At 38.4% G+C, this 21,579-nt stretch overlaps 3 protein-coding genes and 3 pseudogenes across 3 annotated transcripts; 3 read left to right on the top strand and 3 right to left on the bottom strand.

The window, feature by feature from the left end:
• Positions 1-1,225: 1,225 nt before the first annotated feature.
• On the top strand, positions 1,226-4,248 carry LOC110725544 (annotated as a pseudogene).
• A 66-nt stretch (positions 4,249-4,314) lies between these two features.
• LOC110725543 lies at positions 4,315-6,295 on the top strand (annotated as a pseudogene).
• A 104-nt stretch (positions 6,296-6,399) lies between these two features.
• Positions 6,400-8,904, top strand: LOC110725545 (annotated as a pseudogene).
• A 270-nt stretch (positions 8,905-9,174) lies between these two features.
• LOC110725373 (uncharacterized mitochondrial protein AtMg00810-like) lies at positions 9,175-10,383 on the bottom strand. Its single transcript, XM_021904860.1, has one exon. The coding sequence runs from the start codon at positions 10,381-10,383 to the stop codon at positions 9,175-9,177; it is 1,209 nt and encodes a 402-aa protein (XP_021760552.1).
• A 1,391-nt stretch (positions 10,384-11,774) lies between these two features.
• On the bottom strand, positions 11,775-13,085 carry LOC110725371. Its single transcript, XM_021904859.1, has one exon. It carries the CDS (start codon positions 13,083-13,085, stop codon positions 11,775-11,777), a length of 1,311 nt encoding a protein of 436 aa, XP_021760551.1.
• Positions 13,086-14,612: 1,527 nt separating this feature from the next.
• Positions 14,613-17,975, bottom strand: LOC110725370. The gene is made up of 5 exons (XM_021904858.1): positions 17,170-17,975; positions 16,849-17,063; positions 16,728-16,806; positions 16,387-16,666; positions 14,613-16,250 (listed from the first exon to the last, which is right to left on the bottom strand). Exons 1-5 carry the CDS (start codon positions 17,973-17,975, stop codon positions 14,613-14,615), a joined length of 3,018 nt encoding a protein of 1,005 aa, XP_021760550.1.
• Between the last annotated feature and the right edge of the window lie 3,604 nt (positions 17,976-21,579).

Raw genomic sequence — 21,579 nt, 5'->3', positions numbered from 1 at the left:
TATCTTTTCGTCCAAAAAATAAAATAAAATAAAATAAAATAATAAGATAAAAGAATTTCACGTATCTATACGATTTTATTTTTGAAATTAAAAAAATATAAAAATTAATTTGTCGGTAGAAGAGTTATTATAGTGTTATACTATATACAATTAGTATATATCTATAATAAATGTCTCAAATATATATATATTGTAATTGTAATGAATTAGGTCAAATAATGCCTTTGAATGGTGTGAAAAAAAAATAATGGCTATAAGAAAAGAAAAGAAAAGAAAAAGGTCAAATAATATTCTTATAATTGGACAAAACAGGATTCAATATTACAAACCCTCTTTTACATCACTTTGTTTCAACACTCCATCCTTTCTAAAAAAATTAATCTGAATTTCAACTTCTACTAAGTATAAAAATAATAATTCACCATAATCTAACTCAAAATAAACCCAACCTACCCAATTTGATCCGACCCAACCTTAGGGTCTGTTCTCTTACGTTGAAATTCAGTTCAGTTCAGTTCAGCTCCTACGCCCTGTTCTCTTCACCTTAAAAAAATAATATTAAGTAAAAATAATTTCAGTTAAGTAAAAATAAGTTCAGTTCAGTAAAAGTAATTTCAGTTCAGTAAAAATAATTTTAATTTAGGTCCTGTTTGATTCACCTTAATTTTGCTGAACTGAAATTATTTTTACTTAAGTGAACTTATTTTTAATGAACTGAACTTAATGTTACTGAACTGAAATTATTTTCGCTGAACTTAAATTATTTTTATTGAACTGAAATTATTTTTACTGATTATCTATTATAATTATTCTTTAAGAAAACTGAATTTTACTGAACTGAAATTATTTTTACTGAACTGAAATTATTTTTACTGAACTGAAATTAATTTTACTGAACTGGACTTATTTTTACTGAATTGAAATTAATTTTACTTAATATTATTTTTTTAAGGTGAAAAGAACAGGGCCTTAGTAAAAATAAGTTCACTTCAGTAAAATTCAGTTATCTTAAAGAAGAATTATAATAGAAAATCAGTAAAAATAATTTCAGTTCAGTAAAAATAATTTAAATTCAGTAAAAATAATTTCAGTTCAGTAAAATTAAGTTCAGTTCAGGAAAAATAAGTTCAGTTCTGTAAAAATAATTTAAGTTCTGCAAAATTAAGGTGAATCAAACAAGACCCTAATTTCCTTTTCTTATAGAATATTTATTCCAGTTCAGTTCATTTCATTTCAATTCAGTTCAATTCAATTCAGTTCAGCTGAGTACATTCAATGAGAACTGACCCTTAGACCTTAGTACCTCACCGAATCTAAATCAATTGATACATCTCTAAAACCTTTTTTTTTTTTTTTTTTTATGTGAAACCCCTCTAAAACTTAACATAACATAGAATATTCATAAATCCCGTTCAAAAAAAAAATAAAAAAAAAAAATAAAATAAAATTAAAAAACGTAAAAAATAAAAATCAGAATCAGAGGGCTAGAAACCAAAAGGTCAAATGAATAAAAGCATAAAATATTCTCCTTGACTAATTTATATTTCCTTTGACTAATTGAACAAATAGGATTCATCTTCTCCATTTCAGAGCTTCAATCCAACAAAATCAAAAATCAAAATCAAAATCATACAGAAAATAATTGCAATCCAGAACAAAAATCATCATGTTCCAAGAAAAGCCAGTACAAGAAATTGCTCGAAGCTGTAACAATGGTCAAATCCCAGAAAAGTTTGTCCAAAAAAATGGATACCCACAATCAAAAATTGACTCTGTTTCATATATGGATGATTTTGTCATTGATTTCTCTCTCCTCTTTTCACATTCATCTTCTGAAGCTAAAGATGAACTGGGCAAGCTTCGATTAGCTCTCACTCAATGGGGTTGTTTTCAGGTTTGAATTTTATTTTTGGGTATTTTTTTTACTCGATTGAAGTATTGGGTGCTAATTTTATTGTTTCATAGTTGATATTTGGTATTATATTCGTTATTTCATTCGAAAGGATGATTGTTTAGTTGTAAAGACTTTGGCTTTTTATTTGATTTGATTAAGAGCAAAAAAAATGTGGGTTTAGTGTTGTATTTAGGTGTATGCTTTAATTTGTGAAGAACATTGATGTTGGGTTTGATTGATTTTCATACAGTTGAATATTGATTATCATGTCAACTTGTTCTGTTCTAGCTGAGAATTTAAAGTGACAAAATCTAAGGCCTAAGATCAATTAAGATTTTGATTTCAAATTATTGGTGTCACTAATTAGTGAATTGGAACAAAGTAAATGTAAATTTTATAATGTTTTCCTTTTCAATCAATAATATTGTGAATGTTTACTATCCCTTAATGTGTAGCTTGAGACAATTTGTGGGAAATGTGAGTAAAGAAAGCAATTGCATTACCTCCTCTTGTTCCTTATTTAATGGTGGTCTAACAAAAAAAGTCGAAAGTAGCTACAACTTTCAGGGATCGAGGGAGTATATACTGGTTCATTTAACGACCATGTAGGTGTTTTTCTATGTGTTTGTATGACGGTTTATAAGAAATTTAGAACAAAGTAATGTGAATTTTTTGCTGTAAAAAAAATGCTAAGAGTAATGTTTGAATGTTACATATGTTGTCTCAGGCCATAAATCATGGCATGACTAGCGAATTCCTGGACAAAGTACGCGAAGTTACCAAGAATTTTTTTGCATTACCTCTGGAAGAGAAACAGAAGTACTCTAGGGAGATCAATGACTGGGATGGATATGGAAATGACACGGTTGTATCAGAGAAGCAGACTCTTGATTGGACTGACCGGCTTTATCTTACTGTATACCCTGAAGATCAGCGCAAGCTGAAGTATTGGCCTGAGAAGCCGCTTTCCTTTAGGTACACCTCTAATCTTAACATCGAGATGATTTGATATCCTAGTATTTCTTAAGTTTCTGAGTTTCATGCATGTGAACTTTGGCAGGGAGGTTATACATGAATACATCTTGAAGCTTAGAGCAATATTTGAACTTCTCATGAAGGCAATGGCCCATTCCTTGAATTTGGAGGAAAATTCCTTCCTGAAAGAGCATGGAGATTTAGTAATATGGCCTCAAGATTCAATTTCTATCCACCTTGTCCAGATCCTGAAAGTGTTCTTGGTGTCAAACCACACGCGGATGGAACAGCAGTAACATTGCTTCTGCAAGACAAGGAAGTTGAAGTCCTTCAAGTGCTAAAAGATGATCAGTGGTTCAAAGTTCCCATTGTTCCAGATGCTTTATTTATCAATGTTGGTGATTTATTAGAGGTAATTACTTCCTTGAAGCTGTGATTGCCTTAAATATAATCCTGTTAGGCTGAAATTTTACAGGGGAGTTGCAGACTCGTATTGAATATGTCATTTAATACTTGAATTCTAAGGGGGATCATTATCTTTTATATAGAGTTTATTAACTTCTTCTCAAAAATTGATGATCTGCCTATATTTGTACTAAAAAAAGTAGATATAAGATTGCTGATTTTACACCAAATATTTTCAAGGTTGAATTCAACCCTATAAATACAGGCCTAATAATATTCTTATCAATCAATCTATTTGGAACAGATAATGAGTAATGGAATACTGAAAAGTCCCATGCATAGGGTGGTCACAAACTCGGAAAGTGAGAGAATCTCGGTGGCAGTGTTCAGTTTCTCAGACCCTGATAGGGAGGTTGGGCCGTTAGCAGGACTAGTCACAGATGACAGACCTCAGATGTACAAAAGAGTGAAGCATTATGAAAACATATTCTTCGAGAACTATCAGTTGGGGAAGAGACCGCTGCATGCTGTTAGAATCTAATACCGTGTAGCTAAATGTGTGTATCTTGGTTGATCTCTTGAGTCTTCAGATTTTACGTACTCTGTATGTTTTTGCTGAGAACCTTGCTTTGGGATTTCTATGCATGAATTTTTTTTTCCCTTCTTAATTGAGCCTTTGAGGAGACAGTTTAGTATTTGCTTGTCGATTTTTATTGTGATTGCAAACACTCTCACAAGGGTCGAAAGAGGGCCTCTAACCATTAAACAACCTCAATTCTAATTATACTTTGTATATAAAAATCCCTTCTTGAATATTCTTTCGTATTACATGAATATACTCTTAACAAAAGATAAATGGAGCAGAATAGGAGCCAATATTTTAAATAAGTGTTTTTCAACATATCAATCAATCAAGCCTTAATCAATAAGTGGGGTCGGCTATATGAACTTAAAGTGATTTTTCAATATATGAACTTTTGAAAAATCTTATTAATAAAATACTTGTATTAAAAATTTTAATGGTCAAAAATACATCTTAACGAGCATCATTATCCAAAAGATTGCTCTATGACAAAAAATAGACTCATTGCAATAATAAAATAATCTGCTACAATTGGAGTACTTTATTCATTTTGACTAACAAAGATCGGTTGATCTTATCCTCTATGAAAGTTTCTGCTAAAGATAATTCAAGCAGAAGATTGCAGATCATAGCATAAACATAACTATGGAGGAAGTGTTGCAATCAAAGCCGGTTCAAGAAATAGCTCTAAGCTGTAATGGTGAAATCCCAGAACAGTTTATTCATAAAGATGGATTCCCACAATCGAAAGTTGACTCTGTTTCATACATGGATGATTTTGTCATCGATTTTTCTCTCGTGTTTTCTCCTTCTTCTCCTGAATCTGATCATGAATTAGGAAAGCTTCGATCATCTCTCAGTCAATGGGGTTGTTTCCAGGTATGATTTTTCTTAATTAGTTTTGTCTGTTAAGCATGTTAGATTTATTTTGGTGCTTATTATTGAAGCTGATGTACTCAAGTTGATTTGGACATGTGAAGGGTATAAGTTTATATTTCTCACAATTATTTTGGTTTTTTTCTATTGTGAATAAAAAAAATTAATAGAATGATTTCAAAAAGAAAAAAAAATGCTTTGTTAAGAAGTGATAATTGTTTTCTCAGGCCGTAAATCATGGCATGACCAATGATTTCCTTGACAAAATCCGTGAAGTTGGCAAGCAATTTTTTGCACTCCCTCTTGAGGAGAAACAAAAGTATTCTAGAGGTATTGATGATTGGGATGGGTATGGAAATGATGCAGTTGTATCGAAGCAGCAGACTCTCGATTGGATGGATCGACTTTACCTTACAGTTAACCCTGAAAATCAAAGAAAGCTAAAATATTGGCCTGAGAAGCCGGTTGCATTTAGGTACGTCTTTAATATCTGTTTTTTACTCGTAATATTTTTCCTCTAGGTTAGGTGAATGATCTAAGTAGACTTGACCTCTACTCGTAAGTTGAATTTGTCTAGCCTTTGAGTTTCATTTGTGTGAACTTTGGCAGGGAGATTATACATGAATATACATTGAAGCTTAGAGTGATATTTGACCTTCTTATGAAGGCTATGGCACGATCCTTGAATTTGGATGACAACTGCTTCTTGAAAGAACATGGAGATATGGTGACAATGTTCGCAAGGTTCAATTTCTATCCACCATGTCCGACACCTGAAAGTGTTCTCGGTGTCAAACCACATGCTGATGGAGTAACTTTCACAGTTCTTTTGCAAGACAAGGAGGTGGAAGGCCTTCAAGTTCTGAAAGATGATCAGTGGTTCAAAGTTCCAATTGTTCCTGATGCTTTATTTATCAATGTTGGTGATATGTTAGAGGTAAAATGTTCTTCCTTAGACTTGAATATGTCATAGAAGAATCTTGTTTCAAGCCGGGAAGTTTAGATTGGAGGTAAATAGAAGTATATGATTAGTCGATTTTATAAAATGTGACTAGTATAGGACTGTGCAACGCGTGGACATGGACATGTTTATGTCATAAGTTTATTGTCTTGATTGATTATGTTAAAATGATGATATGTTATTTTTTGAATTGGCACAGATAATGAGTAATGGTATACTGAAAAGTCCAGTGCACCGGGTGGTCACGAACTCAGAAAAAGAAAAAAATATCAGTAATCGTGTTCTGCTTCTCAGACTTTGATAGGGAAATTGGACCGATTGCTGAACTAATTACACAGGACAGGCCCCAAATGTATAAGAGAGTGCGACATTATGAAAAGATCTTCTTTGAGAACTACCAAAATGGAAAGAGACCGCTACATGCTGTAAGAATGTAATATTGTACTACTAGAATGAGTGTTTCTAATCTGAATTGGATGATCATCTGAAACTCTCTTTTCGGTTTCTTTTTGTTCTTTTTAAATCTTTGTAATAATTGCCTCTATTTTTTAAGGTGAAATGATAAATTTGAGTTTGCTGAATCAATTTTGAAGGGAGATCATTATCTTTTAAATAGAATGTATTAACTTCTTCTCAAAAATTGATGATCTGCCTATACTTGTGCTAAAAAAAGTAGACATAAGATTGCTCATTTACACCAAATATTTTCAAGGTTGAATTCAACCCTATAAATAGAGGCCTTATAATATTCTTATCAATCAATCTATTCAGAACAGATAATGAGTAATGGAATACTGAAAAGTCCGGTGCATAGGGTGGTCATAAACTCGGAAAGAGAGAGAATCTCGGTGGCAGTGTTCAGTTTCTCAGACCCTGATAGGGTGGTTGGACAGTTAGCAGGACTAGTCACAGATGACAGACCTCAGATGTACTAAAGAGTGAAGCATTACGAAAACATATTCTTCGAGAACTATCAATTAGGGAAGAGACCACTTCATGCTGTTAGAATCTGATACTGTGTAGCTAAACGTGTGTATTTTGGTTGATCTCTTGAGATTTTTTTTTTTATTTTTTATTTTTTTTGATAACATCTCTTGAGATTTTATCACGTACTCTATATGATTTTTTGCAGAAAACCTCGCTTTGTGATTTCTATGCTTGAAAACTTTTCCTTTTTCTTCTTGATTGGGGCTTTGAGGAGACATTTTAGTATTTGCTTATCGATTTTTATTGTGACTTCAAACACTCTCACAAGGGTTGAAGGAGGGCCTTCAACCATTAACCAACCTTGATTCTAATTATATTGTGTATAGATTAATCCCTTGAATATTCTTCCTATTACATGATTATATCCTTAACAAAAAGATAAATGGAGCAGATAAGGCGCCAATATTTTGAATTAGTCTTTTTCAACATATCAACTTTTTAAAAATCTTATTAATAGAAAACTTGTATATCTTAATGATCATCATTATCGAAAATATTGATCTATGATAAGGAATACCAAAACAGCAGCACATCTGCTATTATTGGAGTACTTTTTTCATTTTGATTAACAATGATTGGTTGATCTTATCCTCTATGAAAGCTTCTGCAAAAGATTATTTAAGCAGAAGATTGCAGATCATAGCATAAACATAACTATGGAAGAAGTGTTGCAATCAAAGGTGGTTCAAGAAATAGCTCTAAGCTGTAATGGTGAAATCCCAGAACAGTTTATTCATAAAGAAGGATTCCCACAATCAAAAGTTGACTCTGTTTCATACATGGATGATTTTGTCATTGATCTTTCTCTCGTGTTTTCTCCTTCTTCTCCTGAATATGATCATGAATTAGGAAAGCTTCGATCAGCTCTCAGTCAATGGGGTTGTTTCCAGGTATGAATTTTCGTAATTAGTTTTATCTGTTTAGGAAATACTCCGTAGTATTCTAGAGAAGAGTAAACTTTTAGGTATTTATGTTGGTGCTATATTATTGAAGCTGATGTAGAGTGTAAAGAAGTGATAATTGTTCTCTCAGGCCATAAATCATGGCATGACAAAGTCCGTGAAGTTGGCAAGCAATTTTTTGCACTTCCTCTTGAGGAGAAGCAAAAGTACTCTAGAGATATCGATGATTGGAATGGGTATGGAAATGATGAAGTTGTATCGAAGCAGCAGACACTCGATTGGATGGATCGACTTTACCTTACAGTTAACCCTGAAGATCAACGTCGAATCTTAGGGTGATATTTGACCTTCTTATGAAGGCTATGGCACGATCCTTGAATTTGGATGACGACAACTGCTTCTTGAAAGAGCATGGAGACTCGGTGACAATGTTCACAAGGTTCAATTTCTATCCACCATGTCCGACACCTGAAAGTATTCTCGGTATCAAACCACATGCTGATGGAGTAACTTTCACAGTTGTTCGAGGTGGAAGGCCTTCAAGTTCTGAAAGATGATCAGTGGTTCAAAGTTCCAATTGTTCCTGATGCTTTATTTATCAATGTTGGTGATATATTAGAGGTAAAGTGTTCTTCCTTAGACTTGAATATGTTTATGTCATAAGTTTATTGCCTTAATTATGATTATGTTAAAATGATGATATGTTATCTTTTGAATTGGCACAGATAATAAAGGAATTAAAACAAAATGAAAATCATGGAGTGGAAGGCTAATTTGAATCCCATTTCCATACATTTCATCAGTTTAGCTGGGATTAAGGATGTACTAGATATTCCTGATGAAATTGCCGCGGGTGCCGTAATTCATTATGTATACTTTTTTTTTTAATTCATTGGGATAATTTCTTTATTTAAAATTTTATGATTTTATAATATTATTTATTGTATTTTTAATAGTCATTTGATTTGGTCGATTATTTGAATTATGACCCCATCGTCTGTTAACGAGTTAAAGAAGCCTATCAACTACCTCCGTAAATCTGGTCCAATTTTGGAGACATTTCACCCGACAGACGAATACATGCTTGCATCTTGAAGAGTATTCGCTGGAGAAGGGAAGATGCTTGAGAGATGGTGTGATAAGAAGAGACGTTATGTTCTTGCACGACATTGCGTTTGTATTGTTGGTACGATATATGTCGTACACAATGGAGTGCAAAAGGAGGCATTTGAGTAACTTGAATGTGATAATCCAGCTTTGAATTCGGCTAATGGAGATGATTCATGTTACATACTAACGGATGTAATTAAGTAGTTTCTATAGTGACTTAGGATATATATTTAGGTGTGTTAAATTTGTTAATACAAACTATCATAATTCTAATTTGTTGTTTTCAAACACTTATTATAGGAAATAATCCCTTGAGCTTCTCATTATTGGAAAGAGTATAAATATACAAATTACAAACTAATCTAGGGAAATGAGGAGTTAACCTCATAAATACAATAATGGTTAGGGGGAGTGAACATAGTTAGGTGAGAGAACCTAGGAAATGTACAAATATAAACATAGTCTAATACACCCCCGCAGTCTAAGCGGGAGGTTTGTGAACGCCAAGATTGTTTCTAAAGTCGTCGAAGAGGAGTTGCGGTAGACCCTTGGTGAAGATGTCCGCGATTTGATATCGCGAAGGAACATGAAGCACACGAACTTGACCAAGAGCGACCTTTTCTCGAACAAAGTGGATGTCCATTTCTATGTGCTTGGTTCGTTGATGTTGAACCGGGTTGCCGGAGAGGTAAACCGCACTAACATTGTCACAATATACAACCGTAGCCTTGTTGATGGGGCAATGAAGTTCGAGTAGTAAATTGCGTAGCCAACAAGATTCGGCTACAACATTGGCAACACCACGATACTCGGCCTCCGCACTTGATTTAGAGATGGTGGGTTGTCTTTTAGCGGACCATGAGATCAAGTTATCGCCGAGAAAAACACAATAGCCTGAAGTTGATCGGCGTGTATCGGGGCAGCCCCCCCAATCCACGTCAGAGTAGGAGATTAAACTCGATGTGGGAGAAGAGTAGAGGTGAAGGCCGTGAGATAAGGTACCTTGAAGGTACCGCAAAATCCTTCGAACAGCATGCATGTGTTCCTGCCGTGGGTCATGCATGTATAAACATATTTGTTGCACGGCGTACGAAATGTCCGGTCGGGTAAAAGTGAGGTATTGAAGTGCTCCGACAAGACTACGATATAAGGTGGGGTCTTCAATGGGCGGGCCGGAAGTGGAACTTAGCTTGGCCTTGGTGTCGACGGGAGTGGCCGAAGGTTTGCATGAGGACATGTTGGCACGAGCGATAATATCCTTAGCATATGACTGTTGGGACAAGAACATACCCCCTAGATGACGTGTCACTGAAATGCCAAGAAAAGATTGCAAAGGACCAAGATCAGTCATTGCAAATTCAGAACTAAGTTTACCCATGATGGAAAGCCGAAGAGCATCGGATGAAGCTGTGAGGACAATGCCATCGACATAGAGAAGAATGTAAGCCACATCCTTGCCACGAGAGTAGATGAAAAGAGAGTTATCTGATTTGCTGTGAGAAAAACCAATAGTGGCCACAAAAGTTGCAAACCGATGATACCAAGCCCATGGGGCTTGCTTAAGCCCATATAAAGCCCTCTTTAGGAGACATACATGTCCCGGTTTGTCTTTGTCACGGAAACCCGGAGGTTGGTGCATATAAACTGTCTCAGAAATATCACCATTCAAGAAAGCATTTTTGACATCCATTTGATGAATGGACCAAGACTTGGAGAGAACAATGCTAAGAACAGTCCGAATAGAAGCCGGTTTGACCACCGGACTAAATGTCTCTTCACAATTGATCCCAACCTATTGGTTCCTGCCATTAACAACAAGACGGGCTTTGTGCCTCTCAAAAACTCCATTAGCATCCTTTTTATGTTTAAAGAGCCACATACAAGGAATGACATTTACATGAGAAGGACGGGGCACCAACTCCCACGTCTTATTTTTAATTAGAGCATCAAATTCGTTCATCATGGCATTTTTCCAATTCGGGTCAGAAAGAGCGGCAATGGGATTTTTTGGAAGAGGTGAAGGAGTGGACTGACAATTTAGATCGAAAATTTGCTTGGGCTTGTGAATCCCATGAGAGCTACGAGTCCGAATAGTTAAGGGAGGAGGGGGGGTCTGTTTGGGCGTTGGCCCAAGGTGGGGGGAGGAGACGGCCTGCTGGACTGGGCCGTGGGAATTGGGGTCTGATGAGGGGAGTTGATGTTTGGTGTGCTGATGGGCCGTGGAGAGAGGGGGCCCAGTTGGTTGGTATGAGGGGATCGATTAGCTGAGGGAATTTGAGGGGAGTGGTTTGGTTGGGCCTGCTGTGTTTGGGCCGTGGGAGTGAGAGGTGGAGGAGGCGTGTGGGCCTGATGAGTGGGCTGTGAGTGAATTTGATGGAGTAAGGCAGGAGGGAGTCCATCATCAAGGAAATCGTAAGTGGTTGGAGTTGGGGTGTGAATGTTGGCAAATGGAAATTGTGTTTCATCAAAAATGACGTGGCGAGAGATGATGATTTTGCGGTTTGAGATGTCGTAACATTTGTAACCGCGATGATTGGGAGGATAGCCTAAGAAAACACAAGGAGTAGAACGGGCTTGGAGTTTATTAATTGTAGTGGAGGGAAGGAGGGGGTAGCATAGGCACCCAAAAACCCGAAGATGAGAGTAAGAGGGATCTTTGTGATAGAGAATTTTTGTGGGAGAATCATAGGCTAAGACTTTTGTGGGAAGGATGTTATGGAGATATGTCGCCATTTGGAGGGCATGATGCCAAAAGGAGGGGGGCATGGATGAGTGAGCAAGAAGAGTACGTATCATATTGTTGATAGTACGAATTTTTCTTTCGGCTTTTCCATTTTGAGGAGAGGTGTGGGGGCACGAGAAACGGAACACCATACCATTGGAGACACAAAAATTACGAAAAGAATCATTGTCATATTCTCCACCATTATCACATTGAAAACATTTAACATGGCGTTCAAATTGAGTATTAGCATAAGAATTGATTTGAAGGAATAGGGAGTACACTTGGGATTTTCTTGCAATTGGGAAGGTCCATAGAAAATTTGTAAAATCATCCAAAAATAACACATAATAACGATGTCATGCACTACTTAGTTTAGGAAATGTCCAAATCTCACTATGCAAAATGTCAAAAGGCAAAGAAGTACTAGTAGTGGACGAATAAAACGGAAGTTTTACATGCTTTCCCAAAACACAAGAAGAACAAACAGTAGAATTCACAACCCTATTACATTCAATAAAATTTTTCTTCTTAAGAGAACTCAAAATTGATGTCCCGGGATGGCCTAGGCGGGCGTGCCATAAGGTGGAGGGGAAGGCAGCGAGGGCGGTAGGATTTGAGGCAAGAGAGGCGGTGGAGGTGAAAGGATATAGCTCCCCCGAGCTATCACATCTCATACGGGTGGTCCCCGTCCGAAGGTCCTTCACAGAAAAACCAAACGGATCAAATTCAATTGACACAAAATTATCACTAGTTAATTTTCGGACAAAAATCAGATTTTTAATTAGGTTAGGAGCATGCAAGACATTATTTAGAGTGAATGGAGGGAGGGAGGCTTGACCATGACCATGAATTGGAATGCCACTACCATTACCAACGATAATATTATGATGATTGCTCAAATTAAAATAAGACGAGAGAGTACCTTGATTGGAGGTCATGTGAGAAGTCGCTCCGGTATCCATGTACCAATTATCGTCGGGTTGATGCAAAGAAAGAGTGTGAAGTGCGGATTCCACATCGGTTGGAGCATAACCCACGGAAGGAGGAGCATTGGCAGTGAAAGCGTGTTGAGTGTGTTGAGGTCTTGGCCCAAGAATCCCATTCTGATTAGCCCGCTGCCCAGTTGGAGGTCTAGCCCATGAATTGGTTGGATAGGGGCAAGGAGGGACGACCCACGGTGGAGGAGCCCAAGCAGCCCATGGAGCATACTGCCAATTTGCTTGAGCATTGTTCCACGGCGGGGAGGGAGAGAATTGTTGCTGGTGGTGTTGCTGACCGGACCCGCGACCACCACGGCCTTTGCCGTCGCGCCCGTCGCTGCCAGTACGGCCCTTCCCGTGGCCACCGCGACCACCGCCGCGGGTGGTGCCCTGTTTTTGAGGATTTCGATTTTCATGGTGAGAATGATGGTCATGATTTTGGGAGGAGTTTCCCGAAGCAATAAGAGTGGCGCCGGAGGCTTGTGCTTCGTTCGAGGCTTGAGTGGCTTGGCGGGATTCTTCTAGAGTGAGCATCGAGCGAGCTTTTTGGAAGGAGACGGGGGGGTCGGCTTGTTGAAGCAGAGTGGAAACATTATCATAGGCTTTAGGAAGCCCACGAACAAGAGTAATAACCATACGAGGGTCAGAGACTTTGGCACCAACGTTCGCGAGTTGATCCGCGAGCATTTTAACATGTTGACAATAGGCAGAAACATTGGGGAAATTGTTCAAATCGACTTGGGCAAATTCAGATTCGAGTTGAACGGCTCGATTAGTTTGATTGTCTTGAAAGACATCTTTCAATCTTTTCCACGCCTCCGCAGCGGAAGAGTCGGGTTCAAGGATAGTGTTGAGGAGGTCATTGGAGATTGTACTATATATCCATTAAAGAACAATGGCGTCGAGGCGGCTCCACAGCTCAGGGTCGGTGGTTGCAAGAGAAGGAGGATCGTCCGGGGAGGGAAGGATATGCTCGAGAACAAGGTGAGCACGGGCATTGATCTTGAAAAGTTCGACCCAAGATATGTATTGGGCACGATCCATCTGCAGAGTAATAGGGATAACACTCTTGATGTTATTAACGGTGAAAACGGGATGAAGAGGGGTAGTTTTTGGAGCTTGCGGTGAGTCTCCCATGGTGAGCAGTGGGCGGCTAGAGATAGAGAAGAGGAGAGAGAAGCTAGAGAGAGAAGAAACTAGCCTGATACCATATAGGAAATAATCCCTTGAGCTTCTCATTATTGGAAAGAGTATAAATATACAAATTACAAACTAGTCTAGGGAAATGAGGAGTTAACCTCATAAATACAATAATGGTTAGGGGGAGTGAACATAGTTAGGTGAGAGAACCTAGGAAATGTACAAATATAAACATAGTCTAATACTTATTAGTCAATCAAAATTAAGTATTGTACATATTAGTCATTTCAAGGATGAAAAAGGTAGGCTTTTTTTTAATCCCTCCGTGTATTAAATATTAATAAGTGTTGCAGTTACTAAATGTACACTTCCTTGTTGGCAAAAAAAAAAACTACATTTTAATATTACATCTCTCTCATCTCATGGTCTCCACTCAAATACATTACTACTTATTATTATTATTATTATTATTATTATTATTATTATTATTATTATTATTATTATTATTATTATTATTATGATTATTATTATTATTATTATTATTATTATTATATATTATTGAACCAAGCCCCTCAGCCGGGAAAATCATTCATTCATGGCAGAATCAGCATTCAAAAGAGTTACAATAGGACTTGGGAAGTTCGATTCCCAAACACGACACTCACTTGACCATGGAGGCAAATGAGCAAGCTCATGTGCCACCTTATTACATTCCCTACTAATGAAAGACCAAGAAATAAAATCAAAAGAATTAGCAACATGAAAAATATCATCAAGAACAATATGCAAAGAGCTACTTCCTCTCTCCTTTGCAAGAATTGCATTCACCAATCCGAGACAATCGTTTTCCACCTCCACCTCTCTAAAGCCATAGTCAGCAGCCACACGCATCCCCAACAGAATAGCTTTCGCCTCGGCAATGTTTGGTTGCCATGTCTCTCTCATCCCCCACGCAACAGCCAATTTTGCCTCCCCGTTCTCATCCCTCACCACCGCACCAACACACGAACCCACCCCTTCCAACGAGCCAGCATCAACATTAAGCTTAAACCTCCCTCTCCTAGGAGGTTTCCATCATTGCTTTGATGCTTTTCCACCCCTCACCGAAACAGCTTCCTCCCCCTGCAAATCCTTCATGAGCTTTGTGACATATTCTATCGACCCCTTCGCATTGCAAGCTTCCCTTTCAAACGCCCACCTATTCCTTGCTGTCCACACTACCCAACAGATGGTTATAAACCATCCATGCTCCTTACTTGGCAGCCCATCCAAACGTGACAAAGCCACCTCACCAAAGCTTTGAGCAGCTCCACCACCTCTCCAATCAAGTTCGCACTTCTCCCAAATCGACCTCGCAATAAAACAGTCCCTCAAGCAATGCATTTCAGTCTCCTCCTCCACGCCACAAATCGAGCATAAAGGAGAAATTCTAGGCACTCTCCGATGCAACCCCTTAGCTGTTGGTAATGCCCCAAGACAAGCCCTCCAAAAGAAAATTTTAACTCTAGGGAGAGTAGAAGCGTGCCATACCTTCTTCCAAATTGAAGTTGGACTTGAAGAAGAAGCAACCCCCTCCACCCCAACATCACCAAAAATAGCTCGATACGCGGACCTCACCGAGTACACCCCATCTCTTTCAAGATCCCAACACATTCTATCACGAGGGAGACGGAAACTCACCGGAATGCTCAAAATTCTATCTCTCTCAAAAGGGAGAAATAGCTTGTCAATTAAAGGGACATTCCATTGAGCCGCCGCAAGTTGCAACAAATCACAAACCCGCATATCCTCCGAAGCTTCACCCCGAGGTGATACTACTTTCCTAGAGCTTGTACCCGGAATCCAGGGACTTTTCCACACCAAAATGTCCAGCCCGTCACCAACTCTCCACCTAGCTCCACGATTAATTACCCATTTAGACCCCCAAATCCCACGCCAAGAGTAACTTGGTGTAGCACCAAGCTCTGACGACATGAAATCACCATTTGGGTAATATTTAGCCTTTAAAACCTTTGCCACCAAGCTGTCCGGAAACTGAATAAGGCGCCAAGCTTGCTTACCTAAGAGAGCCTCATTAAACAATTTGAAGTCACGAAATCCCAAGCCACCCGCCGCCTTCGGTTCACAGAGCCTCTTCCAAGCTATCCAATGAATCTTTCGCTCCCCATTTCGTTGTCCCCACCAAAAATTAGCCACCAAAGAACGCAATTCATCACAAAACGAGGAGGGGAATTTAAACACACTCATCGCGTAGGTCGGGATAGATTGGGCCACTGCCTTTATCAAGACCTCCCGACCCGCTTTAGATAAAATTCCCCCCTTCCACCCTTGTAGTCTCTTACATAATTTCTCACGAATCCCCTTAGTAAGGACTCTCTTCGATCTCCCAATAACTGTGGGTAAACCAAGATATTTATCGTGAATATCAACTACATTAACACCAAGGGCATCCGCTAAAGCACCCTTCCGATCCTCCGGCACCCCTTTGCTAAAAGACACCGTCGTTTTCCCAAGATTAACCATTTGACCCGACGCCTCTTCATACACCTTCAACACATTTTTTATCTTCTCAACCTCATCAACATTAGCTCTAGAGAAAATAATATTGTCATCCGCAAACAACAAATGAGAGATAGGAGGGGTCGTTGTCGCAATCTTGATACCATGAAGACTACCTTGTTCCACAGCTCTTCGAAGTAATCCGGATAATGCCTCCGCACACAAAATAAATAAATAAATATGGGGATAGAGGATCACCTTGTCGTAAGCCCCGTCCAGGAACAAACTCCCCCGAAGGTGCCCCATTAATAAGAACTGAAAAAGTGACAGAGGAGACACAATGCATTACCCGATCAACCCATACATCTGCAAAACCAAACCTACTCATCACCACTCTCAGAAAACCCCACTCCACTCTATCATAAGCCTTCGCCATATCCAATGTCAAAGCAAGATGACCACTATCACTCATCGAATTTTTCATATGGTGAAAAACCTCAAAAGCCACCAAAATATTATCAGTAATCAATCTACCCGTAGTGAAGGCACTTTGATTAATTGAGGTAATATCCGACAGAAAAGATTTCAGCCGATTAGCAAGCACCTTAGTAATCAACTTATACACCACACTGCAAAGGCTAATCGGTCTAATCAATCATTTTATCAGGTTCTTTTTTCTTCGGGATTAACACAATAAAGGTTTTATTAATAGTATCGGGAATAGCATTACCCTTTAACACCCCAATAACCAAATTAGTCACAGCAGGACCTACAATATGCCAATAAGTCTGGAAAAATAGGGGACACATACCATCAGGACCCGGAGCCTTCAATGGATGCATTTGTTTAAGAGCAATAAACACCTCATCCGCCGAAAAATCTGCCAAAAGAGTATCATTCATCCTGACTGAAACTCTCCTCTCAATCCCATCTAATGCATCCTCGTAATTGACCGGATTTGACGAGGTAAAAAGATTCTTAAAATAGCTCACAGCAACATTGCTTACCCCTTCATGATCTTCGAACCTGACCCCATCATCGTCCATCAAAGCTGAGATTGTATTCTTGGCCCTGCGTGCGTTGAGACGCCTTTCGGTGGAAAAATGTCGAATTTCGATCCCCCTGAGTCAACCAAAGCGCTCTAGGGCGCTGCCTCCAGTACATCTCCTCGAAATGCAGCAGCTCCGCAATGTCTTTCACCACCTTACGCCTCTCCTTCACACGAGCTTCAGACCTGCTGCCCCGATTTAAAGCACTCAGCCACTTTCTCTTCCTACAGATCTCTCTGAAAATTTGCTCATACTCCTTGTCACTCCATGAAGATAGTAATTCAGCACACAGCCCCAATTTATTCCCAACCGAGTCACCCCCATACAGCCACCCTTGTTCCACCACCTCCTCACACTTTTCACTTTCGGTCCATATATGTTCAAACCGAAACAACCTCTTCCCCTTAGCATTCGACTGACCATCCAACCCCAACAAAAGTTTGATAGGAGCGTGGTCCGACCACTCTCTCTCCAAATGAACAAGCTTGGCATTAGGAAAAACATCTAACCATTCTTGTAAAGCAAGAGCCCTATCCAATCGACATTGCACATTATCATCACCAAATTGACCATTGTCGAAAGTAAATTCATACCCCGTAAAAGGAATATCTTGCAAATTACATAAATCCACCACTTCACGAAAATGTTGCATTTGCCATAGAGCCCTATCCCGACCCCCTTTCTTCTCCGAATCTGCCAAAATCTCATTAAAATCACCCAAACAAACCCACTCCCTAATCCCCCCAGTATAGAGATCATTTAATAATTTCCATGACAAATGACGATTATGAACCTCCGGCCACCCATAAAAACCAGTGAGACGCCATGCCGTCGAGCCAAGCCCTTTCTTCACAGTAACATCAATATGATGGAGAGACATCGAATTCATCTCTACTTCAATACCCTTAAGCTAAAACAACGCAACACCCCCTAACCGGCCCCTACTATCAACCGCCAACCCATCATAATCTACAAGCTTCGAACGCATCTTCATCATTTCACCACTACTCAGTTTCGTCTCTGTTAGAAAAACCAAAGACGGGGCCTCCCTCCGTACTAAGTTCCGGAGGTTATTAACTGCAGAGATATTGCCCAACCCTCTACAGTTAATGCTTAAGATACTCATTGAGCTTGGCGGGGCTGTTCAACAACAGCCTCCGCCTCCCGCCATCCAGAAATAGAGTCCTTCACCGAAACTTTCTTACTCCTTCCCACATCTAGCTCATCACTCTCACGGCCCCTTTTTCCCATCATAAAATCGCTATCAACATCCATAGAAGTACCCTTTCCACGCCCCTCCCCTCTTGGCACCCTTTTCCACTTACGTTCATCTCCCACCCACCCCTTGCTGCCCCCACTAGCCTCTGCCTGGGAGGGCGGCAGCAGCTTCACACCCTCCCCATTAGTACTAGCAGCATTTGAAAGCCCCTCCCTCCCCTGCCTTCCACTCCCATCATGCAAATTAAACCCACCCCCCACAATAACCTCAATAGAAGTTTCTTTTATCCCTCTCAAACTCTTTTTCCCACTTTTCACTCCCAAATCCTTCCCACCATCATGAGCACCAATAACAAAATTAAGGGGAAAATTCGTGTCTCTTGACTGATCAGTCCTGTCACCAGCACACTCAAAACTCTCCCCTCCCTCAACACGTTGCACATTATCATCAAAAGTCAAAGAGTGAACCCCCTTAGCACCCTCACTCAAGCGCTTAGAAGCATTGTCACCCAAAATTTCAGCATCCGAGTAATATTCCTCAATCTTCTCTGTCTCACGAGTCACAAAGAGTTGCTTCCTCGAAGACACCACTGCCTCAAGCTCTTCTAATTCCTTCATTCTTCCCTTCCTCGGAGAAGCACGCAACCATCTCCCCCATCTGAGCTTATTCTTCTTGCTTTCTTCAGACACCATCACACATTCCCTCTCCGCGTGACCAATTCGACCACACGCAAAGCAAAAGAACGGCAATCTCTCATATGCAAATTCAACAAGAACTTCCCTTCCACTCTTATCGCGGATTTTCTGGCATCTACGCAGGGGCTTATTCACATTAATCATGACTTTAACCCTCCTAAACCGATCAAGCCCCAATAAGTCTTCCTCAATTTCCATTAATTCGCCTAGATTCGTAGCAATCTCAGTCACAGCAGCATCTGATCGACAATTGAAAGGTAGATATTTAATCCTAACCCAGAACGGTGAGTGGCACAGCGCAATGCGTTCCGGCTGCTCATCTCCTTCCACCTCCTTAAGGACAAGCAACATATTGTCAAAGCACCACGGTCTTCCTGATAAGATCTTCTCACGCCAATGGAATAGTTGAAACACATATAAATTAGGGCCAAGAACCCTAATCACAATCTTATTCGATAACGCCCATGATTTTGTCATAGTGGTCTTAAAAGCATCAACGTTATATGGTCTATCAGTCATAACTCTACCAATCAATAAAAGATTAAATTTTTCTTCTATAGGAGGAGCATCAGTCGCTCCTAAATCAACAACATTATTTTCCTCATCCTCAAGATTAAGGTTCGCATAACGTGAGATCAATTCATCTTCCATGCCCCTGATCGGAGAAATCAAGAGCCCTAAACACAGCCGTCAAATCCGGCAGAAACACCCTACCCTAGCAGAGAGAAAAACCCTTTCTTTCGAGGGAGTGTTATTATTATTATTATTATTATTATTATTATTATTATTATTAATTATTTATTTATTTATTTATTTATTTATTTATTATTATTATTATTATTACTATTATTATTATTTCTCTCCTCTCACATTCATTACTTTTTCATAAATTATTAACCCTACTGTCTTTCTTTTACAATATTTTAATACTCCTACTATTTCACTTACCTCTTATTTTATTTAAGTCAATTAAATTGTCTAAAATTATGTACCAGTTAAAGTGTAACACTTATTAAAACACGGAAGGAGTAAATAAAAATTTAAAGTGAAAAAATGAAATTACTTGGAAAATGGAAAGAGATCGACTATTCCTTAAGAAATTCAAAGTAGCTACTAGCTAGTCAATTGACATTAGAGTTTTGAGGAAAATGTACAAATAACGACATTCTTTCCTAAACTTTATTTTATTTTATTTTTTATTTATTTTTTTTATTTTTTTTTTTTATTTTTTTTTGGTGAGAAAGTGGGCCAAGCCCAGATCTTTCCTAACCTTTATAAAGAAAGGAAAAAGTTAAGACTATTAGAGAGAAATTTTGTTATGAGAAATCAACACATGAACTATAACGATGTCAGGGACAAGTAATCTAGGGCCTTGTTTGGTTGGATGTAGGAAGTAGAATTTCCCATGAAATCTCAATTCCTATGAAGTTATAATTCCTAGGAATTCCCAAAACTTGTTTGGTTGGATGTAGGAATTTCTACTTCTCATGGGAAGTTCCACTCTCCATTTTGTGGGGAGTTAAGTATAATGTTGGGTACTAACATTTTCATTTTTTCACCTTTTGGGTACTCCCGCTTTTTTTTTCACCTTTTGGGACCTCTAGTTAGGTTTCAGGCCAATTAACTCAACATAAACTCACCTTAGCAAAAGTGAGTCCCCTCTTTCAGTTTTTAGGCAAAAAAAGTTAGTCTCCTCCTTGGAAAACGTTAAAAATAAGTGAGTACCTTCATTAATTTAAGCATACATATTCAAATGCATATAAATATATTCCAAATATTTTTTTTAAAAAATAATAAATTTCCAAAAATTGAAAGTGTGTGATGCAAATATTCAACTAGCCGTTGAAATTCATCTCCCTCCACCTCCTACAAGTGTTTGAGGCAGCGGTTGTTAACACTGCGTCTAGTCTTGTGAAAACATGAAAACGGAGGACATCAAGGTGTAGCAAAGGGTGAGCATTCTCAAGTCCGTCCATTTAACTCCTACAATCACCAAACATAATTTTTTAAATTTCTAACACTAACACTCTGTTTCAACTAAACCCTAACCACAACTCATAATAGAGATTAAGGACAACCAACTGAAACAATCAACATACACATAACCTAAATGTACACAACTACCAACACATCCAACATCTAAATTCAACACAAATTTGCATAATTCAAAAAAAAAAAAATCAAAACCCTAAACCCTATTTCAACCCAGATCAAAATACATACATTTTCGAAGAAAAAAACTTGCATTGTAATGGAGTATGTTGCTTACCTCAGTATTCTTGCGAAATTCTTGGACAATTACCAGATTTGGGAGCCACCAAAGATGAAGAATATTCAGAAGAAGAAGAACAGAGAATTTGAGAATAAATGTGATAAAATGGCGCCTAAATGGACTAAATACCCAGTACATGATGTTTGGGTTATATATATATATATATATATATATATATATATATATATATATTATATATATATATATATATATATTATATATATATATATATATATATTATATATATATATATATAATTTCAGAAATACGAAAGGTTTAACTTTGGACCACTAATTTACGTAACTTG

Source organism: Chenopodium quinoa, unplaced genomic scaffold (assembly GCF_001683475.1).
Source record: "Chenopodium quinoa cultivar QQ74 unplaced genomic scaffold, ASM168347v1, whole genome shotgun sequence".
In the NCBI taxonomy this organism is placed as follows: Eukaryota; Viridiplantae; Streptophyta; class Magnoliopsida; order Caryophyllales; family Amaranthaceae; genus Chenopodium; species Chenopodium quinoa.
This window is presented reverse-complemented; position numbering and strand designations above follow the sequence as displayed.

Bases quoted from the DNA above. Each gene is read 5' to 3' on its own strand.
- LOC110725371 (XM_021904859.1), bottom strand. From the start codon at position 13,085: ATGCTCGCGGATCAACTCGCGAACGTTGGTGCCAAAGTCTCTGACCCT.
- LOC110725373 (XM_021904860.1), bottom strand. From the start codon at position 10,383: ATGGATGTCAAAAATGCTTTCTTGAATGGTGATATTTCTGAGACAGTT.
- LOC110725370 (XM_021904858.1), bottom strand. From the start codon at position 17,975: ATGAATTCGATGTCTCTCCATCATATTGATGTTACTGTGAAGAAAGGG. The intron at 17,064-17,169 runs GTTGACTCAGGG...TGATGGGGTCAG, and splicing joins CAGCGCCCTAGAGCGCTTTG to GTTCGAAGATCATGAAGGGG. The intron at 16,667-16,727 runs GTTAATCCCGAA...TAGCCTTTGCAG, and splicing joins ATTAATAAAACCTTTATTGT to TGTGGTGTATAAGTTGATTA.